At 37.3% G+C, this 23,640-nt stretch overlaps 1 protein-coding gene across 1 annotated transcript in view; it reads left to right on the top strand.

Annotated features, from left to right (window-relative positions):
- The first annotated feature begins 3,938 nt into the window (after window positions 1-3,938).
- LOC145984077 (protein arginine N-methyltransferase 6-like) overlaps window positions 3,939-23,640 on the top strand; it is a 148,510-nt gene continuing 128,808 nt past the window's right edge. The window contains exon 1 of the mRNA XM_083117467.1: window positions 3,939-4,177. Within this exon, the coding sequence (XP_082973593.1) occupies window positions 3,960-4,177 (218 nt within the window). The 5' untranslated portion in view covers window positions 3,939-3,959. The remainder of the gene's footprint in view (window positions 4,178-23,640) is intronic.

Raw genomic sequence — 23,640 nt, 5'->3', positions numbered from 1 at the left:
GTGTATTTTTGGGCGTGTTTTTGAGTGTGTCTGTGAGTGTTTTTTCCCCTGCTTTTTAAATATTTTTTTTGTAAAATATATATTTGGAACAATTTCGAAAAATGAGTACTAATAGCAAACGAAGTAACTGTGAAACTCCCGAAAATAAAAAAAAACCGTGGGGATTTAAACCAGAAATGGGAGTCGTATGCTCAGAAATATAGAAAGGAGTGGGAAGGAGGCAGTTTTTATTTTTTCGTTTGGTGAGTACCTTTTTCCCTTTCCTTTCCTTTTTCTTATTTGGAAATGTTGTTAGTTTACATAGAAATGCATTGTATGAGGATTTGAACGTTGTAAAAAACTATACACAACAGTGTGTGTGTCTAGCGGGGTGTTGTTGGAGGTGGAAATGGATTAATACGTCCTTCCATATAACGCAAAAAAATGCAGTAGTATACGAAATATATTTGTGGATTATACACCGCCCCCGCCCGTAATTGAAAGGTAACGACGCTTATACTGTGTCATGTCATTTTCCGTCTCCCCACCTGCTAGAAAAAAATATGTGAAGTATTTTTACAAATTTACTGAGCCACATGCCCTAGTTCGACCCTTGGCATGGTATGGACATGTAATTATGTATTTTCCATCACATAGTCCATAGACCATTTCATCGGTTCTTCATTCACCCTCATTGTCGTATAATCTTACTCCCAGAGAACCTAAGGCAAAAAAGCGACTTAAAATAAATAGATCTTAGGGTTGGATACAATATAACATCTAAAAATAGTAATAAAATATATTGTTAATAATAATAACAATAGTAATACTGCCCTAGCACAATTGGGTGGCGTTCTAGCATAATTTCACAGTTCGAACAGCACTTTTCGTAGCTGAGGGGTTGGCAACGCTGCTTCTCTTTGCTTGTTGTTTCTTCGTTTTCCATGGAAAAGTGAAGCTTTTTCGGTAGTGTGCTGTAGTTGTGCGTTTGTTGCGATGAGCTATGTGGAGAACTTGTTGGTGCGAAGTTTTTCTCCCAGAAGTCTAGATGAATAAAATAAACATAAAAAACCTAGGCCGGCCTAGACCGAATTTGAATCTAGAACAAGCATGTCTGAAGAAGATTTCTGGTGAACAAGCATGTCTGAAGAAGATTTCTGGTAAGTTTGAAGTTTTTACTTTAGAGCTTGAGCTTCTGGTAACGCAGATATCACCTTTCCAGTGAGATATTTACTTTGCTGCCCTATTTCATATATCAATTAGTCATGTTGGACAGGAAACGTTTTTTGTGTAAGATTTTTACTAGAAATTTTCACGTTCAATGCACTTAAATATTCGTCATCGTGCTTATCAAATTACCCCTCTGTTAAGTTAAAAAAACAAACAACTAAATCTGTTAGAACTCTATTTCTTCTTCCATCTTTCGTAATCTTCGCATTACTGTTAAATAATTATTAATTTATCATAATATGTGCAAACGTGCAAAGCATGATATTCGGTAAAGACGAATATATCAATTTCTTATCATGTTGGCTGTTATATACGAAATTAAGCAATTAAACTCACATTACAAGTAGAGCAAATTTATGAGCTGTCGCCCCTCCACTTTGGTTCACCACGAGCCGCCACTGGTGAGGGGATTTCTTTATATCATACATTTTAGTCCGATGAGAAGGTCCGTAAAAATGCAGATAGATACCTCAAAAATTTTTAGATCCAATTTGTGCAATTGAAAACAATATTGATTTATTAGTGCGCAATTAATTTCCCTGGACGCCATGGCATTCTCTCTTTTACAACTTTTTTTTAGATCATTCGTGCCCAATGGCTGGCTCCCGCCGCCCCTCTGAACTTGATGAAAACAAGAATAGCAGATAATGCGAGCGAAACAAGCAAGAAAATTTTACAAAATGAATTTTTATTTGCATAAAATTTGAAATCGAAGGGGTAATTGCTCGCATTAGCGCCTGTCCCCCCTGTAGTTGAGTCACTGTATAATGCAGACATAATATTTAAGCAATATATGTTTACTTTGGATACTTTAGGCTCACTGCCATTGTTAGTCAACCTTATTCTGCACAGTTGCTCGACTAACCTTGTGTTAATATGAATACCACGCACCCTTCCCCCTTCCATCCTAACCGATTCTAAAGGCATAAGAGATAATGTTTTATTTCAACCCTATCGCCGCGATCACCCACAGGTAGGTAGAAAACCTATACATAATAACCAAAACTAAAAATCAATAACAAGTCAATCAAACGATAGTTTAAAGTGGGATCCGAACCACTATGTGCCTCCACTAGGTATCGAACCCGGGACTCCTTGATTGCAAGGCGAAAACGTATTCACGGCGCAATCGAGAAGGCAGTTATAAATATCTGATACATAAAAAATATCAAATAAATTCCCTTATATGTATTAAATACTAATGTATTTTTACATGTTTAGTAATTTACTTTTATATTTAATAACATTATAAATATTAATCATATAGGCTCTTTCTTCTCAGTTGCTTGGTAGAAAATTTGAAAAGTTTCATGCACATACATAATATATATGTATAGTTTGTGTATGTCTGTGTAGACCACAATCTTCTTGCCCCCCCCCTGAAAAAAAAATCAATCTTCAATGATTTCGCGCCCTGGTAGGGTATGTAGCTGCCTGGCAAAGTCCTCATTCCGTAAATTCACGAACTGCATGAAATCAGAAAAAGACATATATTCCCCCCTCGTTTTCAGAAAACCTGTTTCACAACCCACCCCTGTCCTTTCTGTGGTGAAGGACACTCCAGTGGGACAATGAATCTCCCCCCCCCCCCTATTTACTGCGAGCAGCAAAAGAAGACGGCCGCGCCATCTACTGGCCACCGATGGAAATGCAATTTCAAAGCGCAGCGAGGTTTAAATGTAGCTTCCACTTCTATTACCTAACTTTTCTATGGTCTGACAACCACGCGGGAGATCCGGGTTCGATTCCTGAAATTAATTGGAATTTTTCCGGCTTCTTCTCCGCATAAATGTCCCCAATAATTCACATCTGGATTGTCTCGCTGTTCTTACCAACAAAACATACAATAGTTAAGCTTATTTGTCTTCAGGTGAGACATTTTAAAGAGGTACATTCAAACGTGCCGCTGTAAACGATGGTTACTGTATTATTGTCCTCCTAGCCATTTACAACGAACCAAAAACTATTTTCAGTTAATTCTCATTGTTCACACAAAAAAATACATGTTAATTGAACACTGGCGTATGTAGAGGGGTGGCTGATGGGGTTACAGCCCCTACCGAAATTTCGAGAAAATCAGAATTTTCAAAAGAAAATCGTTAAGAACTTTAAAAAATCAAAATGTGTAAATGCGAAACCTCATTCAAAGTGAGTCCCGATTACCATTTTTGCCTTTGAATACAATTTTAATAAACTGAAAATCTCCAAAAATACGAAATATTTTATTATGCATCCTGCCCTCCAAAACGAAGCCATGTGCTATCTACATTTACTATTCCAACCCCCCCCCGAAAAAAAATCCTGCGTACGCCAGAGTTACAATATTGCTACTGATATACAAAACAACTTATTTATCTTTTAAATCATAGTTGGCCTCATATTTTATTTTCAAGAAGTTGTTTACTTTCAAGAAAGACGCGTGTGTTTGGAATGCTGTGTTTTCTCCGCGCTGCATGGAAATAATAATTCAAATTATTATTATTATTATTATTATTATTATTACTACTACTAGTAGTAGTAGTAGTAATGGTATTGTCACAGATCTTTGACTGTGATAAATTGACGATTTTAATTTTTTTCCACGGCATCTTTCATAATATTTCACAAGCTCAAGGGGGTGTTAAACAATTCTAAACTCCCTTCCCGCCTTGCTTACGCCACTGACGCGTAGACAATGCATGTAAGATCACTGAGCAATCAAGAACATTTTTCGAAATATTCAAATTAATCGATCACTTTTTATTTCGATTATGCTTTTAACCACAACCAATGAGCAAACACTGCAGATTTTCTTGCAGATAAACTGTGAAAATATGGAAACCCAGTGGAGGGAAGAGAAAACAAAATTTAACGTAAGTGAAATTGATGCTCCGAATTTAATTGAAACCTCCAGAAAACGACCTCGCGAAGACATGACTGAAGAAAATAGCACCAGAGAAACTGGATTACCAGATTTTGAATATTTTAGGTATGTTAACTTACCAAATTATTTTTTACTATTTCAAAAGTAAGATATGTAGTCGTACGGTACAGTCACATTAAAAAAAATAATGTATTGTTTCCAAAGAAACGTTTTCTTGTCAACACAGAAGATATGGCCCATGTCCCGAAAGTTTAATGCTTTTTCCAAGGTTTACAGGAGTATTATGAAGTCTTGTATAATACTGCAAATGATTGTTGAAGTAAAATTGAAGCTTGGATAAACTAAGCGCATTTCAAAGTTTCACTAAATATTATTTACCGGAGAGATTATGATGTCAAAAGTACCTTGCGCAAACTTCCGCACTTCCCGTTATTGGTATACGGCGTCTCAGATCCAAGTCCTACGCAAGACTAGATGGGGATTTTGAGCGAGACAAGATTTTACGTGATGAGCTGTCGCAATCAGTTAGGGACGTTATTTTAATAGAATCCTAGGTAAAATTTTCGTTTCCCCAAAACGTATTTCTTCACTTTTACAGGAGAAAGTACTTACCAAAATGAGGTTATTTATACTTTAGGAAGGTGTTGGAAGTGTATTTTCCCCTCGCTTAAATTTTTTTGCCGGTAAATCATGTAATTTTCAACATTAATGTCACTCCGATGCACGAAAGCTGTTCCCTTGATGTTCGTCTACTACGTGAACCAAATTTTTGCGTGCATTTAATGACTTAACAACCGGTCAGTGTTTCCAAATACGGGGTTTTGTAACTTTGTAACAGTTCTAGAATGTAAATAAACGTGAGTTACTGTTCATCATTTCTGATTACGAACTTGCGACAACATGACGTGCACAGGATCAGTGGCGTGCTCAATGTGGGGTTGATGGGGGTTATAACCCCCCCCCCCCTTCGCCCAGTATCTCTAAGGCTATTTATGAATGGTTCGTGGGGCTATCCGTGAATGGTTCATGGGGCTATTTATGAATGGGGAGCGATTTTACAATACCGGGAATTTCACCATTTTGTTTGAAATTCGGCATACTCACTAAATTAGGGCTCCTAATCACGAATATGAAGTTAAAATTTGGAGCTCACGTGTCAAACTTGCAAAATAAGAGGGTCAGTCATAGCAACCAACAATGCACAATTGCTCATCATTTATCGCAAGATTTTCCGTTTCGAATACTTAAAGAACGAAATTCCTGATATTACTACGACCCTAAAATTTAACTATGTTTCCTAACCTAACCATGTGCCAATGGTTTGTGGCCCTAGCGCCAATGGTTCGTGGGACTAGCCATAATTCAGGAATTTCTATACGTGAGCGCCAAATTTTAAGTGCAGATTCGTGATTAGGAGACCCAAATTAGTAAGTATCCGAAATTTCAAACAAATTGGAGAAATTCCCTGTATTATTAAATTATACCATGAAGGGTTCCGGGGGCTATTTATGAATGGTTCGTGGGGCTATCCGTCAATGGTTCATGGGGCTATTTATGAATGGTTTGTGGGGCTATCCGTGAATGGTTCATGGGGCTATTTATGAATGGTTCGTGGGGCTATCCGTGAATGGTTTGTGGGGCTATCCATGAATGGTTCGTGGGGCTATCCGTTAATGGTTTGTGGGGCTATTTATGAATGGTTCGTGGGGTTTTCGAACCCAAAAAAAATATTTTTCTAATTTTAAAAAAACGAATTTAACTGTTTGCCTAATCTAACCTTGCCATGCATGGTTCGTGGGGCTATTTATGAATGGTTCATGGGGGTATCCGTGAATGGTTCGTGGGGCTATCTGTGAATGGTTCATGGGGCTATTTATGAATGGTTCGTGGGGTTTTCGAACCCGAAAAAAAATATTTTTCTAATTTTAAAAAAACAAATTTAACTATGTTTGCCTAACCTAACACAACCTAACGTAACCTTCCCGTTCATGGTTGGTGGGGCTATTTATCAATTGTTCATGGGGTTATCCATTCATGGTTCGTGCGTTTTTCGAATCTGGAAAGAAATACAAAATCAGTAACACCAAAGTAGGTATTTTTTTTAAGAAGAAGGTTGCAACATTGCATAAAAACTGATGATGGACAACGCTAGTCAAGATTTCTCCGCCATATCGCATGTAACGCAAGCGAAAGCGAACAATATAAAAATACTCGATATTTCTAAAATTGACATTATTTGCATGGAAAAAACGAAATGCGAACTTGAAGAATCCTTAGGAATGCAGAATATGTAACTATCAATGTGAAAAATACGAAAATAAGGGAATTAGAGACGTTTGGTGGTTACTGAAATTTTAATGAACATAGGTCATGCCTAACCTAACAACAAAAGTATTAAGGGCCGGTCTTTCAATGGTCAACTTTCAACTTTTTGGTTAGCATCTTAGGTCTTAATCATCATCGGGTTTTGCGATGTGAAGATAACCAAATGTTCACTGACTGTAGGTTGGGCATGAAACAATTGTAAGTTCGAAATGCTGGGGCAAGAAATACGACCACTTTGCCGTTTAGATGTCTCAATTGCAATCAAATTTTGCCTGGTATGAAAAAACTACAATAAACCACATATGGTTGCTGAAATCCATTGTATATATTGTAAATACAAAAACTAACACACTTGTATTATGTAGCATTACAAAGAAATACATGTAAGGAAAATGCAATTACTACACATTTCAAATTCTCCTTTCAGGAAGACTAATTATTATAGAATTTTGGCAATCATTGTAACACGAAATTTGAACCTTCCTTAACCCTCCGACAAGTGCATGGCAGGGTCGCCATTTGGCCATTTTTTTTTCCGAAGAAACAACCTGGGTGGGTTTTATTATTTTTTTTCAGGTTATGTTTATAAATATATGGTAAAACTGTTAAAGCCGGGAATCTGATTTCTTCAAATTTACAGGAGAAAGTACTTACGGAATTGAGTTTCTGTGTAATTTCGGAAGGTCGTAGAAGTGTTTTCTCGCATTTTTCAATGTATTTGGCCGCTAATTCATGTATTTTTCTATAATAATGTCCGTCCGATGCACGTTAGCTGTAGCTTGCATTTCCATCCATGTACTTGAACCAGATGTTGCGAACATCTGATGACGTAATCCCCAGTAAGTGTTTCCAAACACACAGTTTTTTCACTATGTTGCCCAACATAAAGCAACCTAACCTAACCTTACCGTGATGGTGTGTGGGGCAATCGTGAATGGTTTTTGGGGTTATGCAGGAATGGTTTTTGGTGCTATTCGTGGATGGTCATACTATCCCGAATGGTTTTTGGGGCTATGCGGAAATTTTTCTGTTAATAAGGTTCAAACACTACTTTGCCGTTTGAAACACAACGCTAGTCAAGATTTGCCCGCCATTATGCATGTTCATGAAGCGTGAAAAGAACGAACAATAATTACTCGATATTTCAACAATAGATACTAATTTTGCTAAAAGAAGTGAAATCCCTTGTTAAACAATATTTCCCATTGTAGAATAAGTAAGTACGAATGTAAACAATTACAGAATAAACGAGTTACAGACGATTCCCGGTTTTAACAGTTTTACCAAATATATATATATTTTAAAAATGAAATACATTTTTCCCTGATAGGTGGGCCCAGACCTACCTACCAACTGCCGGCCGCACTCCCACCTGATCCAACTCTGAGGTGGGAGATCATCTAAACAGTTACGGGGTGACGTGTGGTCAGCACGACGAACCCCCAGTCATCGTCATAGGTTTTCATCACTGGGTTACGCTACTCATTCGTAGCTCCCCAATCTAATCATGATGGTGAGTGTTCACCAGTCTCATTCACAGGCCGAAATCTCAGGAGACTGAAACCTGCACATGTCCCATAGCCAGAGCCCAAAGCATGACCGCACAGCCACAGTGCGGGGCAAATAATTAAATTATCTAAAATACTATGTTCTGAAAAATTTGACCAATAGTTTGATTCTACTCTTCCTGGATGGCGTAACAGTTAATAGATCTATGATCAGTTCCCAATGTTGTCCATTGCAATACTATACTAATACTTGATAGCTGTGGTGGTTTAGTCAACCTCCGTGGCAGAGTGGTTAGCACAGCACACTGCAATGCCAGGGCTCCCGGGTACAAATCCTGGTTCAGACGTGGATGTTTGTGTTTGTCCCAATGATAAGAGAGAAAATTGATGTGTGTGAAAATTGAGAAAATAGAGAGAAAATGGGGGATACTACTGCTTAGGGGTATTACTTTTATTACAAATGTAAAAAAAGTAGACAGGCTGGCTTACTGCCATGCAGAATCTTGGGGTGGGTGATCTAAGGTCGGTATTTTTCCGGTCTTGTCCCTGCATAAAGCAGCTCTGGAACTCTCCCCGCCTCAAATCAATGGGTCCTGGAGGGTAAAGGCAGCCAGAGTTTGGTTGTGATCACTTCACCTCCAAAATGGCCAAGATCAAGAATATGTCGGGCCGTACCACCATATCCCCTGAATGTGCCTTCATGGCACGGTGCAATATGCATGGGGAACTTTACCTTTACCTATTATACAACATAAGGTAGCTGCACACACACACACTTTAAAATCTGCTTCAATATAGTTTGTTCACAGTTGTTTTTTTCCCATTATTTTTATGGTTGTTTCAAGTCTAAATATCTCCTTTGTGTATTAAACATGCCAAAATTATAAAGCTGACATATTTAATTGTCTTGACTGATTTCATCCAAATGGAATACTATCTATCCTCCAAAATATTTGGTTGCTATGAAACTAACAGTTCCCATGGACAAAACATTAGTGGCCCCATTCGGATCCCAACATACATATTCACTATATTGTTAAAAAATTATTTGTCATGCCATAGCTTAAGAAATGTCCTAAAATATTTATGTCTCTTTTCTTAATGTCCAAAATTTAGTTTAGGCAGATATTTGAAAGTGGCATCAGAATTTGGAGCTACCTCAGAATATGAAAAATAATAAAGTGTTTGATTTAATTATACCACAGTTAACTTTATTCAACTTTCACGACATTTCAATAAAATGTACTCAATTCTCCTTTGTAATGTTTTATACATGGAAAAATGTATTGTAAAAGTTGATTGTCACAGGCGAAGCTATGTGGCTTGCCCACATATGGAAGTGACTGATATGTAAGGTGCTACCACATTTCAAAATTATAGGCTTTGTTCGTTCAATGTTTTATCTAAATATTTCAGACCCTTTTGATTTTTGTTTCTTGGATATATGTTTGTATTATTTCTGTTAAAAAATGTCCATTTCTATCATGATTTGAGAAAAAATATCCTGAAAAAAGAACACTGTGACTTGTACCACATTAATTATTTTGAGTATTATAAGCTTGGCTAAACCTTTATTTTACAAGTTTTCTCAACTGTTGACAATTCTATAACCTCTCAATTATTTAAAGCAATAATTTACAACATTTTCTGAAAATGAAAAACATTTTGAGTGGGTTTTTTGGTGGTTTTTTTTCTGAAAATACCCATGTGGGGAAATCTGGGCTGGGCCAATCCCTGGCACACGGGGGGCTTTGTTACCCCACAACCCTATTTTTTTGTCGTGTCCAGACATGACTGGCTCCACCCTACCATCCACCCTCGTATTCTTCAATCGATGTTTGTCTACCTTTCTCTACATACCAGGGGCATTATTCCATTTCTTTGCATTCTTGGGGGTGACTTCTCTTGTAACTAAAATATTAATTATTATTATTATTATTTATTTTGTTTGCCTTTGTATATATTATTAGTTTTATTACCGATCACTATTATAGCAATGAATTTGATTTTTATTTAAAATTTATATCGATTCATCATGCCATTTATCGGATAAACAACAACTTCTTGTTGTATACATGAAAATAAATACAAAATACACATGTATATACATTTGCAAACTCAAAGACACAAATATTGTGCGTAAGAACCGTATTATTGTACAAGAGAAAATAAAAAATATAGTTAAAATATTTAAACTAAAAGATACAAATATATAACAACAACAACTTATTATTGTATGAGTGCAAGGAAACAAAAAAAAATGAACATTTGTAAACTCAAAGACACAAATAAAGTTTGCAATAATAAATAAATATCATAAATATGTAAAATCTCAAAGAACATAACCTATATATTATGTGAGATCAACTACTTTTCATTGTATGAGTGAAAATAAATAAAAAATAAATATTTGTGCATTCAAGGATACAAATAAATAATGTAAGAACATGTCTAAATAAAGTTGTTGAACTATAAATGTAAGACAAGCAAATTTTTAAATGACTCTTGGTATCTGCCGATACCACAGCGACTTGTTTTTATTGCAAATGGCAGAGAATGATGGACTGCATAGCATAAACAGAGCCAACCAGATGAGTTATTTTAATAACTGTATTTTATGTCTCTTTCCTCCTCCAGATTAACCCAAATGACAGTCTAGAAAAAAAGTTCTCACAAAAGAATTACGAAATTTCAATATACATCTTAGTGTTGTAATGCTATGTGAGAATAATTTGGGAGTTATTTAATGTCATTAAAGGAATGTGATGGATTAGTATGACTTGGTAACTAGCCTTTGTTATTTTAAACTGGTCTGGAATTATACAAGTATAGGTATTGGTTGAAAGTGGTATCGGTTCAGCCCTATTTTTACTAGATCCCTAGAACATCAGAAACACTAATAGTGTACATGTAGTGTTATCTAAAACCAATATTTGTCAAACATAATTCTCGAATTCTTATTGGCTGTAAAAATGCAATTTTGCTGTGACAGGCATAGAAAAATGTTGGGGCTCTGCAGCCTTGTCTTGGGGTAAAAAGTGCTCTGAAGTTTGAAAACTTTGAGAATTGCAGTCATAGAGCATTTATTCTTTGTAGGCAACTTCTACACAGTATCTCTACCTGATGATGATGTAAAGAGCAACAATTTTAGTATACATTTTCATATCGAATAAAAATAAAACACAGAATCATTGTCAAAACCATTGAAGATGAATAAAAAAAGAAACTGCAGCAGCAGGACTTGAACTCATGACATAAAATGCAACATGCACTCCAAGCTACCTCCTTTCTCCACTATACCAACTCGCCATTTGGAGGACTTGCTTCATGATATCTCTAGTATAAGGAGAGAAAACAGTCTGGGGTACTTTAGTATTGTACGGACTACCTCATTTCAGACCATCTGTTTTCTGGGAAAGTTAAAGAAACACTTAGGTTAGATTAAATGGCTCATGTTTGCGAGGGAAATATAATTTAACGTAGACAAATGAGGTGGTGAATAAAGGAAGGTTTGTTGTTGTGTATTTATGAAGCGAAGATGGTTTTGTGGAAAGTGTTTCTTTATTGTTTCGTTCAAGAAAAGGCATTGAGGCAGCGTTCTGAGACGTGGTTCGTAGATATTGTACCCAAACTGCAACCAGATAGCGTAATTGTCATGGATAATGGATACTCCTGTCATTCTGTTCGCAGTGAGAATGTACCAAACAATGCTTCGAGAAAAAAATACAAGACTGGCTTTCGTGGAAGACTGGTAAAAACAAAGTTTACTTTATATTAGTGCTTCATTTAATACACATTCAAAACATTAAAAGTCCTTTAGTTTCTCAGTCCAAATATATTTTTAACTTTTCGTGTTCGTACGAGTTCGTTAGCGCCAAGCATTGACATTTCTCCGCATGAAGATCAGCTGCACACAAGAACATTCCGCTCCTTCTATGTACTTTCCCTGCGGACTCTGAGATGCAAATGTGACGGAGAGAATTTTTTATGCTTGGTGCGGAGTGATACGTTAATTTGCAGTATGGTCCCAGCTGACGTCACTGTCAAGATAGGTTGCACCAAGGTATAGACTGGTCACTTTGCCTTAGAGTCCATTGCAGAATTTTTCATAGATACCTGGTGCTAACATGTTAAATTTCATCATTTCCTCTACATACAGATGTGCACTTGTAGTACAGGTGTTACCCCTGATGCAGCAAAAGGAGAACATATGCATAAGTCATTGAAGATGTAAACTTCACTTCCCAATATCCTCGGATTTAATGAAATTTCGAAGAATATCGAGCATCCTAATGTATTGCAGCCACAGAGCAGAGCAGTATCCTGTTATTTATTTGAGTTCAACCAATTGTAGATAAAAGTTTTCAGCACCTCAAAGGAGGGTTGGCATTTTGCCTGTTTTTATTTTTTTTGTTTTTTTATTTTTTTTAGATAAAACTTGAAAAAAGAAACTGGCAAAACTGGGTTTTATTGGGTTTTTCAAGTAAAGTTTATAAATATATATATATATATTTTAAAAATAAAATACATTTTCCCCTGATAGTAATTTATTGGAACATTCAATTTGTATTGTTTTAGTTCACTGAATCAAAAACTATCTAATATTTTCTGTTAGCATAATTAAGAATTGACAATCAAGGTCTCACACCTTTGAAATGATTCGACTATTGGGTTGATGCATATGTTCGTAGTGTTTGTGTTTGGTATGGCAACACTGCGGTGTTAGGAGTTTATCATTTAATGTTCATGAATTTGAGTGGCATTGTTGTGCTTGTGAATACGCATTGAATTTACAGATTTGAAGAAAGACTGTGTTATTTATGGGCTAAAGAACAATAAGTGTCCAGTGAAAAAATGAACATTTCCGACATATTCTTGTCTGTGTTTTTTAACATAGGGGCAAAGGCAGTGGAGGCAGATCAAAACATTTGTCTCTTGTACGGGAAAAGCAGGGAAAGGAAATGGTTTTGTCATTACAAATAGGGCATTTTTGACTTAAGCGTTTCTCCATGTTCAGGATGACCATCAGGTTTATTGAAGACAGTTTTAATGCTTTAATCCATGAGGATCAACATCAGTAGACTCGAGAATTAGCAAATGTGATGAACTGTGACCATTCAACCATCATGCGACATTTGCATTCCATGGGTAAGGTTCAGGATACTGCACGCTTTAAAGGAAATCAACCAAATCAGTGAGTAGGCCATAAGGACAGCATCAAGTGCTGTGACATGATAATCACATCACACCCACACTCCGCTAACATGACAAAAGCTGCTGTCCAAGAGCTTTGTTTGGGTAGTTTATCCATATCCTCCTTGCTCTCCCGATCTTGCACCCTTGGATTGCTACCTTTTCAGCTCTCAATCCATCAATTCTCAAGGAAGCTCCTTTGGTGATGAAAATGCTCTTCAAACTTGGCTTGACAATGCTTTTAACCCTGAATCAGCTGATTTCTTCATGCGTTGAATTGAAAAACTGCTGCAGCATTGGTAGACATTCATAGACATTGAATGAAAATATATTACTGATTAATTTGTCTTTTGTTCATCTCAAATTAGTATCAAATAAAAGTACTTTTGCCACGGTGAAAAAATGCTATGCACTTATGCATAAACCCAATAAAAGCATACATAACCTGTGCCGCAACAGACCATTGAGGGCCCAGGTCAACTACCAAACTGCCCGCCACCCTCCTACCTGATCCTACTCTGAGGTGGGAGATCATCCAACCAATTACAGGGTGACATGTGGTCAGCACGACGAATCCCCACTCGTTGGTGTAGGGTTTCATGACCATGTTACGCTACTCATACGTAGCTCCCCAATTTAATCATGATGGTGAGTGTTCATTGGTCTCATACACAGGCTGAAAATTCAGGAGAAAAGCTGTTATGTTGCGTCCCATAGCCAGAGCCCAAAGCATGATGCTTTAGACTGCACAGCCACAGTGTGGGACAAGTGATTAAATTATCTGTTCTGAAATGTTTGACCAACAGTTTGTCAGTTCCCAGGGTTGCGCATTGCAATACTATAATAATACTTGATAGCTGTCATGGTTTAGTCGTTTAGCATGCTGCAATGCCATGGTTCCCAGGTTCGAATCCTGGTTTGGATGTGGATGTTTCTGTTTGTCCCAATGAGAATACAGAGAAAATTGATGTGTGTGAACGTTGAGAAAATAGAGAGAAAATGGGGTTTACTGCTGCTTAGGGGTATTACTTTTATTACAAAAGTAAAAGAAAATTCAACAGGCTGTCCGATTGCCATGCAGAAGACCCAGGTTCAAATCTTGGAGTGGGTGATCTAAAGTCGGAATTTTTCTGGTCTTGTCCATGCATAAAGCAGTTCTGGGACTCACCCAGCCTCAAATCAATGGGTCTGAGGGGGGGGGGGTTAAAGGTAGCTGGAGTTTGATTGTGATCACATCACCTCCAAAATAGCCGAGATCGAGAATATGTCGGGCCCTACCCCCATATCCCGTGAATGTACCTTCATGGCATGGTGCTATATGCATGGGGAACTTTTCCTTTACCTACCATACAACACACGATGGCTGCACACACACACTTTTAAATCTGCTTCAATACAGTTCATTCACAGTAGATATGTCACAGTTAAATATCTCCTCCGTATATTAACCATGCCAAAATTATAAGGCTGACATATTTAATTGTCTTGGCTGATTTCATCCGAATGGAATACCATATCCATCCTCCAAAATATCTGGTTGCTATGAAAATAACAGTTCCCATAGACAAAACATTAATGACCCCATTTTGGCCCCCAAACATGCATATGCACTATATTTAAAAATATATTCATTGTCAAGCCATAGCTTAAGAAATGCTCTAAAATATTTAGGTCTCCTTTCTTAATGTCCAAAAATGTAGTTTAGGCAGATATTTGAAAGTGTCATGAGAATTTGGAGCTACCTCAGAATATAAAAATTCAATTTTTCATCCACCATCTTGAAATGCTTTCAACAAATGCAAATGCAAAAAAAAAAAAATTATTATCTGGGTGTATCTAGTTGAGACATGAATTTCAGCTTTGAAACACTAAATTTGCTACAGATATCGTGGTCTCGAAATTTGTGACTATCCCCCACCCTTCCTAAACCACACACTGCATTACAGAGTTTTTATTAAAACTTCAAGCTCAAGCATGGGTGCCCATCCCCCCCCTCCAAGGCTGAGGATGCATCCCCACCAAATCGTTCATCAAAATCCCCCCCAAAAGAATTGTTCATCATAACCTTCCCCCCCCCCACACACACACACACAAATATGGTTTGGATAAACCTGCATTAATTCATTTTTGTTTGGATGTTGATAATTTGATTTCATTATTTTAAAAAATAAATTTTCGAAATACGTAAGTTTTAGACAATGAAAGCTGACAGTGTGTTAAATTTATCCAGTCAGTCATAGCACAGGAAAACATACAAGCAAAACAAATCGTGCCTGAAATCATCCAACACTAAAACTGAAGTCCGCATGTCGGAAACAAAGAAAACACCAGACATTGTTTACTGGCCTGAGATGCCAACAACTGAAAAGTGCATAGAATTTGAATACTTTTATTGCAATTTAAATTAAAAGACTAAAAAAGAAAAAGCATGGCTCACTTTCATGTTTTTCTAGCATAAAACGTTCAAAATTGCTCATGCTCACTGCCATTATTAGTGTACTGAATCAACCTTATTCTTAATAGTTTGTCTGCTTGACTAACCTTGTATTAATGCAAAAAGCATGCAACCCCCTTTCAAACCAATTCTAAAGGCATAAGAGGTGGTGTTTCATTTCTACCCAATTGCCGCGATCACCCTCAGATAGGAGGAAAAACTAATAACCATAACTAAAAATCAATAACGAGTCAATCAAATGAAACAATCCCCCCATTTTTGTGTGAAGATATATAGATTTGGTAAGTAAACTATAAAATTTTGTCCCCCCCCAAAATTCCCATGAATCCCCCCTGTGGGCTCCCCTGAGCTCAAGTAATGTCCTAACGTAGCTGAGACTTGGTTTTCTTAATCTATGAATATCTAACCACAAATATTAGCATAACTTAAAGCTGTGGCAAGGCATGTTAAATCAGCCTGTCGTCCACCATCTTTAAATGTGTGGACAATTTTTTCTCAAATACAATATGACACCAACCCTTTCAGTTTTCTTGCAACTCTAAAAATTGCAACTCAATAGCTTTACATTTATGGCAAAATGTATGTTTGCGATTTTACCACCACTCCTCTCCTAAAGTATGAAATATAATTTTAAAAATTTTACTGCAAAATTGCAGACCGACGAATTATCTACAATGACTTAGTTTAGTTCTTTATACTTTGAATATTCATTGTAGACAGTTTTGGGGAAACTGAGAGCATGGTATCGAGCATGCATGCAACATGAGGAAAATCAGTTTTTCATTCACCATCTTGAAACACATTGTCCAATTTCACTCACATGTTTTCTAGCTGCAGAAAAATGTTGTCATGGTCACTAAATAGATGACTTGTCTTTCTTTGCCCACTCATGGTGCTCCTAAATCGTACATTATGTTTTGATAATTTTATTGTCAATTTACAGTGCAAGTAATGTCAGAATACTCCTGAAAGTTATATGTCCCAAAGCTCAAAATTGTAGTCTATAGAAAGGTTTGAAAATGTCAAAATATGAAAGTATATGTATGCATTGTATTTATTTGAGTATCTCACACACCCTATTTTTAAGAAAAAATGAAATTGTGGTAGATTATGAGAGTGTTCGACAAATAACATTTATCCTACATGGGCAAGCAACCCATTAAGTTCAATCAATGCGCTGAACTGGAGGGGGGAAGGGAGGGGGGGCACTGTCTCAGTCAGGGTGTCTACCAGTCAAGAAATTATGCTTGTCAAGAATGTGTGCTATTTTTTACAGTATAGTGGATTTACATTGTTATATACCTGTACTGGGATTTGATAAAATTAAATAAGTTAAGATTTGTTCACTTCGTTTCTTAAGAATTTTATTCTTGTATGCGTGAAGTTTTGCTAAAATATTAAATAAAGTAATGTAGCCATTCTCCATCCAGGATGACATCTGAAGCATTCATTTTTACATGCATTAATAATTAAAGCAAGTGTAAATCTTTTGTTTCAGTACAGCTTCTGTTTCCATCTTAACTGGCTTTGTGGGATTTTTCATTGAGTAAAAATATTTATTTTCATAATTTCAAACTATACCTAAGTAGGGGACAATTAAATAAATGTTAAGAAAAAGGGGAAAAGGTCAAGAAAAAGGAAATGAAGGTCCAGAAAAAGTCAAGAATTTTGGATTTGTTATTTTAGTAGACACGGTGGTCAGTGCAAGGCGTTGGAAAGAAAACAACATTTGCACACATACTAAATTTTGAGAAATGAATTTAATCATTTGAAAAAGTGTTTGATTTAATTATACCACAATTAACTTTTTTGTACTTTCATGACATTTCAATGAAATGTACTCAATTCTCCTTTGTAATGTTTTATACATAGAAAAATGTATTGTAAAAGTTGATCGTCACAGGGGAAACTATGTGGCTTGCCCACATAGGGAAGTGACTGATATCTAAAGTGCTACCACATTTCAAAATTATAAGCTTTGTTCGTTCAATGTTTTATCTAAATATTTCAGACTCTTTTGATTTTTTGTTTCTTGGATATATGTTTGTATTATTTCTGTTAAAAAATGTCCATTTCTAGCATGATTTGAGAAAAATATATGCTGAAAAAAACCCACTGTGACTTGTACCACATTAATTATTTTGAGTATTATAAGCTTGGCTAAACCTTTATTTTACTAGTTTTCTCAATCTGTTGACAATTCTAGAACCTCTCAATTATTTAAGGCATTTTTTGAGTGCGTTTTTGGTGGGTTTTTCGAGGTGGGTTTTCTGAAAAAACCTGCGTGGGGAAAACTGGGCTGGGCCCTCCCGGGTCAACCATGCCTCAAAGAACTCGAACTTACATTAACATCAACTTCTGAATTCAGCAGGCCAACTATTATTGAACGTATCTCATAAATATATTTATTTGCAATGCACTTTGCTGCTTCAAGTAGCGTGAAGAGTACTGCATACACTATGAAATGACCCGTTGTTCCTCTGGCTTTTTCAGATTGATTTGATTTGTTTTAGTTTATATTACATCCGTTATCTGTCACTTTTGGCTAATCACAAAAATGAGGACTGATGATGATAGGGTGAGATGGATGAAGGGACAATATGGATGACAACATGAGTCCCACAGAGGATTATGCTGACTATGAGTCCAGACGCCAGATCCTCGCTAGTCTTCAAAACGCAGTCCAAGGTGAACTACTTTGAAGTGCAGGCATGGGCGTATTTAAGGGGGGGGGGGTTCAATGGGTCCAACCCCCCCTCCTTTGGTTCAGTAAAATTATCAGATTACTTGTTCTATCCGCTATGCGCAGAGACTTGTTCGTAAAAATTTCTTCAGACTTATTTTGTTCTCATAAATTACAAGCTTATAGAACGGGATATGGATGGGAAAGAAATTAATTCCACACACCAGATGGAACTGCAAAGCAAATGTCGGCAATTTCCTGATAGTTTCGGAATTTATCTGGAAAATTCTCAGAAAACTCCTGACATTTCACAAATTCTATAATGCCACATGTAATTTCTGCCTGAAGCAGCTGCTTGTGAACTTATAGCGCGAACATTATAATATCATTAGAAGTTCCCGATATGGTTTGATACCATTCAAGATGTAGGTATTCATTAGGTTCTAATTTTTTAACTTTTTGATAATCCCGAAAGTCATTAAACCATTTTGCAAGCTCTAGATCGGAATGGGGAAACTTGTCCCTATTGGAGACTGTAACTGCATCTGGGTTAGCTTCAGCTATTAGTACTTCTACTCTCTCTGGGTGTGGATTTAGAAAAAAATAGTTGGTAAAGAATATGATGGTGCTGATGTAATGGGTGGTAGAATTAAAGGGGTGAGATAGATAGATAATTTCAGAGAAGTGTCCAAAAGCAATTTTTGTACATTGTTCAGCACATACGTATTTTAACCCTGGCTATTGCCCATTTCTGTGGAATATCTCAAAGTAATTTGGTTGTAAAAAATACAGTGCAAGATAGCTAGGGAAGTTCTGTAACGTTCTCAAGTTGTTTCACACAAGATGGACAAAAAAGTATCAATACTCAGTAGGATGACTTGTGAAATCGTATACACTAATAGTAAAAACTTTTTTGTTTTCCATGTCTAGACCATTTTGTAGTAAAATGAACCCAAGTTTCTCTGAACATAGTCAACACATTGAAAAATTGCAACAATTTATTCCAATATGAAATGCCTATTCCTCATTCATTGGAACAGTGTGTCAAAATGTTGGATGGCCTGGTTGACTGGTTGATATTTTTTACATTTTCAAATCTTAATGAAAAATGTTGGCAAACAGTAATTGAAAAAACATGTCCAGGGTCTGCATTGTAGGCAGTAGAAAATTGTGACAAGCTCTTGCACTCAAATATGCACAAATTGTTGGTGATCTTGGCTGCACTGCCAGTTTCATCTTGAACACTCGAGAGGATGTGTTTAACATTAACGAGGTTGAAATAATGTCCTCGCAATTCAACAGGAGATCCTCGACTAATGGACCCTGCACTGTTAAGTGTACATACGTACGAATATTAAAATAACACCGATGATGTTAATTTCAATGTGTTTGTAGCAAGGAGGAAGAGACTAATTCTAACATTGTAATTCCTTTTTAAAGAGAAGCTGGGATTAGGTTTTTCAAAAGCATTTTCTGCTCATTTTATGTAGAAAAGTTAGAAGTTCTTAGATAAATTTAATGTAATAAATTGTGACCTTTCATGTGGTGCCAGAGCGGATTTTGATAGCCAGATCATACCTAGGGACACTATACGTCCCAGATTTTCAGGCACAATCCTGGTGTTTCGAATAGTTTCTTCAGGATGCACAAATGTCCTGGAATCGGGTGGAAAAGAAGAAATGATAAGATAAGACTATACTTCCCTGAACTTTTTTTTTATATTTATATGTGTGGATGTAATTTTAAAATGCTCATTTTACAAAATAATCAAACTCTACATTGAACCACTCCCTCTCCATAATACAAGAGTTAACGAGATACAGACGGTACTGCAAATATCTTAGACTTCACGATGGCGCTGCTGTCTGCTAGCAGTGCTGAATTTCAGTTACAATTCTCCTCCATTGTATAGTAACCTGCTTACTATAAAGAGTCAGTGCTTGGGTGCCTATTTGCTTAGTCCGCATTCCACACAATGTGTGATGTAAATGCCAATTATGTTGTACATCAGGGACGTAGCTAGGTTGATCAGTTTCGGGGGGCCCAAATGTAAGATTTTTTCTATCAAACTATTTATACACCATATAGGCCTATACTGTATACATACATTATATATGTTTGTGTGTGTGTGTGTGTGTGTATACACACACACACACACACACACACACACACACACACACACACACACACACACACACACACACACACACACACCTCCTCGGTGGTGCATGGTTGCATCGTCGCCTTGTGATCAAGGGGTTCCGGGTTCGATACCCGGTGGATGCTCATAGTGGTTCGGAACCCACTTTACACTGTAGAACCAGTCCCGATTAGCCTTACTGTGTATAAAGTGGACTTAAAAACACCAACTCAATCAATTAATAAATTTGAAAGGAACATCATTTTCTTCTGTAACCCCCAACAGTTTGCGGATATACTCTCGCGAAATACACAGCCATTATTAGGGAAACTAAATGCAGAATGAACGCATTGGCTTAATGGTTTATACACCAAGCACAATGTTATTAGTCTTTAGATTTGTAAATTTGCTGGAAAACATTGAGAAGTACATAAAACCCTTTCCCGTGGTTTTAGATATAAAGTGCTGGAACCAGGTTTACAAGTATTGGCAACAGTGCAAAAATGAAATGTGTGCGTAATGAGTTCAAGCTAGGCATCTCATGTATACAGTTCATACCGTAATCGAATCCGGTATCTCTTAGTTCAAGGCGACCGCTTAAATCAATCAATGATCAATTAATCAATCAATCGAAAGGTTCAAGGTTCGAACCCTGGTGGTCAGGCCGGTAGCCAGAATTTGATTTCGGAAGGGGTTTATCCCTTATCGGCAGCCGCCATCTAAAGACGAAAAGGTTTGGGGGAGGAGTAAATGTGCTGAAGATGAATTTCTTGGTATATTGCAACTTACCATATACAAGATGTTTAATCCTGTTAATAAAGTAAATTTAATTACTACTACACATTATTAAAATCAGATATTTGTAGGGTTTCGGGAAAGGGCTGCAACCCTCGAGCCCTTTCCCTGGGTATGTGCCTGCTAGTATTAGTTCCAAAATTTCTGTGCTGTTCCAACATCGTGAGAACAATTTGGGAAGTACTTGAAAGTGATATGGAAGCAAATTCTGCTCTCGAAACTTTGGGACTCGATGTGATGACCACTTGCAACCGAATGAAAGAACTCTTCGCAGGCTTTGTCCTTCAATATTAATTTTACTGACTAATTGTAAGTTTTTCCTTGGCCTCCTTGATGACGCACTGGTATCGTCGCTGCTTGTAATCAAGGGGTCCCGGGTTCGATACCTGGTGGAGGCACATAGTGATTCGCATCCCCGATTAGCTTCACTGTGCATAGAGTGGACTTAAAAGACGAACTCGATAATTGGAAGGTTTTAGAAGAACTAAACATGGCTTTTTATGCATCGTACAACTTTACTTCTTTTCACCCTACTTTTACAGTTTTTCTTCTGACGTGAGTAAAACACCCTACGAAACCAGAGGTCCAAGGTTCGGACATTGGACAGGTATGGTTGCATCATGCCTGTCCTATCGCCGTTCCTTCGGCTCATCATTCATCCTCATCGTCGCATTTAACCCAAGAGGTAGAAAAGCGACGTAATATAGAAATATATAAATGATTGATTTGGTTTATTTTACTTCACTTTTCTGACACTTTTTGGCTAATCGTGAAGATGAAGATGACAATGAGTGATGTGAAATTGATGAGAGGACCATCATAAAGAACACACACGCCCAGTCCGGTATTCGAACCAGGACCCTTGGCATCGTAATGCACCTTGTTAACCACTGAACAATAAATAGAAACAGAAAATGCTTGATAAGTTATTTGTTTCTCCATAACTCATGATTATATTATAAGTATTATTAGCTGTATGACTAGGGATTAATCATATTTGTATGTCTAGCCAACCTAGCCACCTAAGCAGCAGCAGCTTCTGCATTTGCAGGTGGAGCCTAAATGAAAAAAAATCACAGAAAGTCAGAAATATATACAAATTTTGTAACATAATACTTATAGAGCATGCAGACGGCTGTAAAAACAATTACTACATACCTAGTATGCTTCCTTAATTGAAACGTGGTTTATTCTTCATTATACATGAGATCAACCACCCTGGGAGTCGAACCCAGGATCTTGTGTGGTAGTCACACTCTCTTTTAGAATGCCAATATGTTGGATATTTGGTTGATCCTGATCCAATGTCTCCAGAGGAAGACAATCTGGTAACTTCTCATTCGACATTTTACTCGCGATGTAGGAAAACGAGATCACAAACACTTCGTGATGCTATGTTCTCGCGTTTACAGAAGTTTACACCGCTCGGACCACAAATCCTACTTCAAACTATCTGACAGATATCAACTGTCCACCAAATCAACAGATGAACCGACCGCTTCGATGTTTCTCCGAATTTTCAGAAAGTGGCCTTTCCCCTCCTTTGCAGGGCAGGTCATTAGCATGAGGGTTGAGTGCATGTGAGAAGAACCGCTATGTCATTCATTCCCGCGCCGAAAAAGGGACAAGCAATAGAATTCTGTTCTTGGAATTTGAAACGCATGGGGGTATCTTTTCTGAACCATAAAATAATTAACCCAGAAAGTTCTAGCCACATGTAGCTAAATCTTCCTGTTTGTGTCATCTTTTCGGGACCCATGGTGCCAGTGCAGGGCCAGATGAAGAGAAAGTGCAGGTTTTGGGGGGATCCTGGATCTGGTGTGCAGCAGGAAAGAAAAGTGCATTTTCAATAGGTCTCCGACTTCCCTGACTGGGGCGGACCACAAAACCATTAACTGCATCCCGTCCCAATACATCTGTTTGTCTTCAACAAGCAAGAAACATAGAAATAAGAAAGAAATGCCTTGCTTGGGTTCATGCTACTGAAAATTGAATAAGTGTTTCAAACTGCAAGCATAATTTACTGAAGAATTATTTTGCAATATTTGTCATCAAAGTAAAATTTCCAGCAAATACAGAACAGTTTCCCAGGGCCACGTGGACGTTTGCCGGGGCCAGTGCCCCCACGTGTCCCCCCTAACGACGTCCCTGTTGTACATACATACAACTTTATCGGGTCCAGCCCCCCACCCCCCATGGCTCCTTAACAAGCTACCGGTCAGTAGTGTCCCGGATTTTGTAACCTGCTGGTTGTGTGCATGAAGAAATAGAACAAATTAATCTCAAGGGAAGCGTGAAAAAGGTCCGGGATCTATTTATGCACAAGCTTAAAGTAAAGCTACAACCAACAGATACAAATTCGAAATTATTGAAGGTTACGGCCAGCCTTTAGGGCTATCCCCCTCAGTCTCAAAAGAGAACCAATGCCTATTATCGTGCGAACTCAAATATAACGCGAGGATTAATTGT

Source organism: Lepisma saccharinum, chromosome 2 (genome assembly GCF_977018435.1).
Source record: "Lepisma saccharinum chromosome 2, izLepSacc3.1, whole genome shotgun sequence".
Taxonomy (NCBI): Eukaryota; Metazoa; Arthropoda; class Insecta; order Zygentoma; family Lepismatidae; genus Lepisma; species Lepisma saccharinum.
This window is presented reverse-complemented; position numbering and strand designations above follow the sequence as displayed.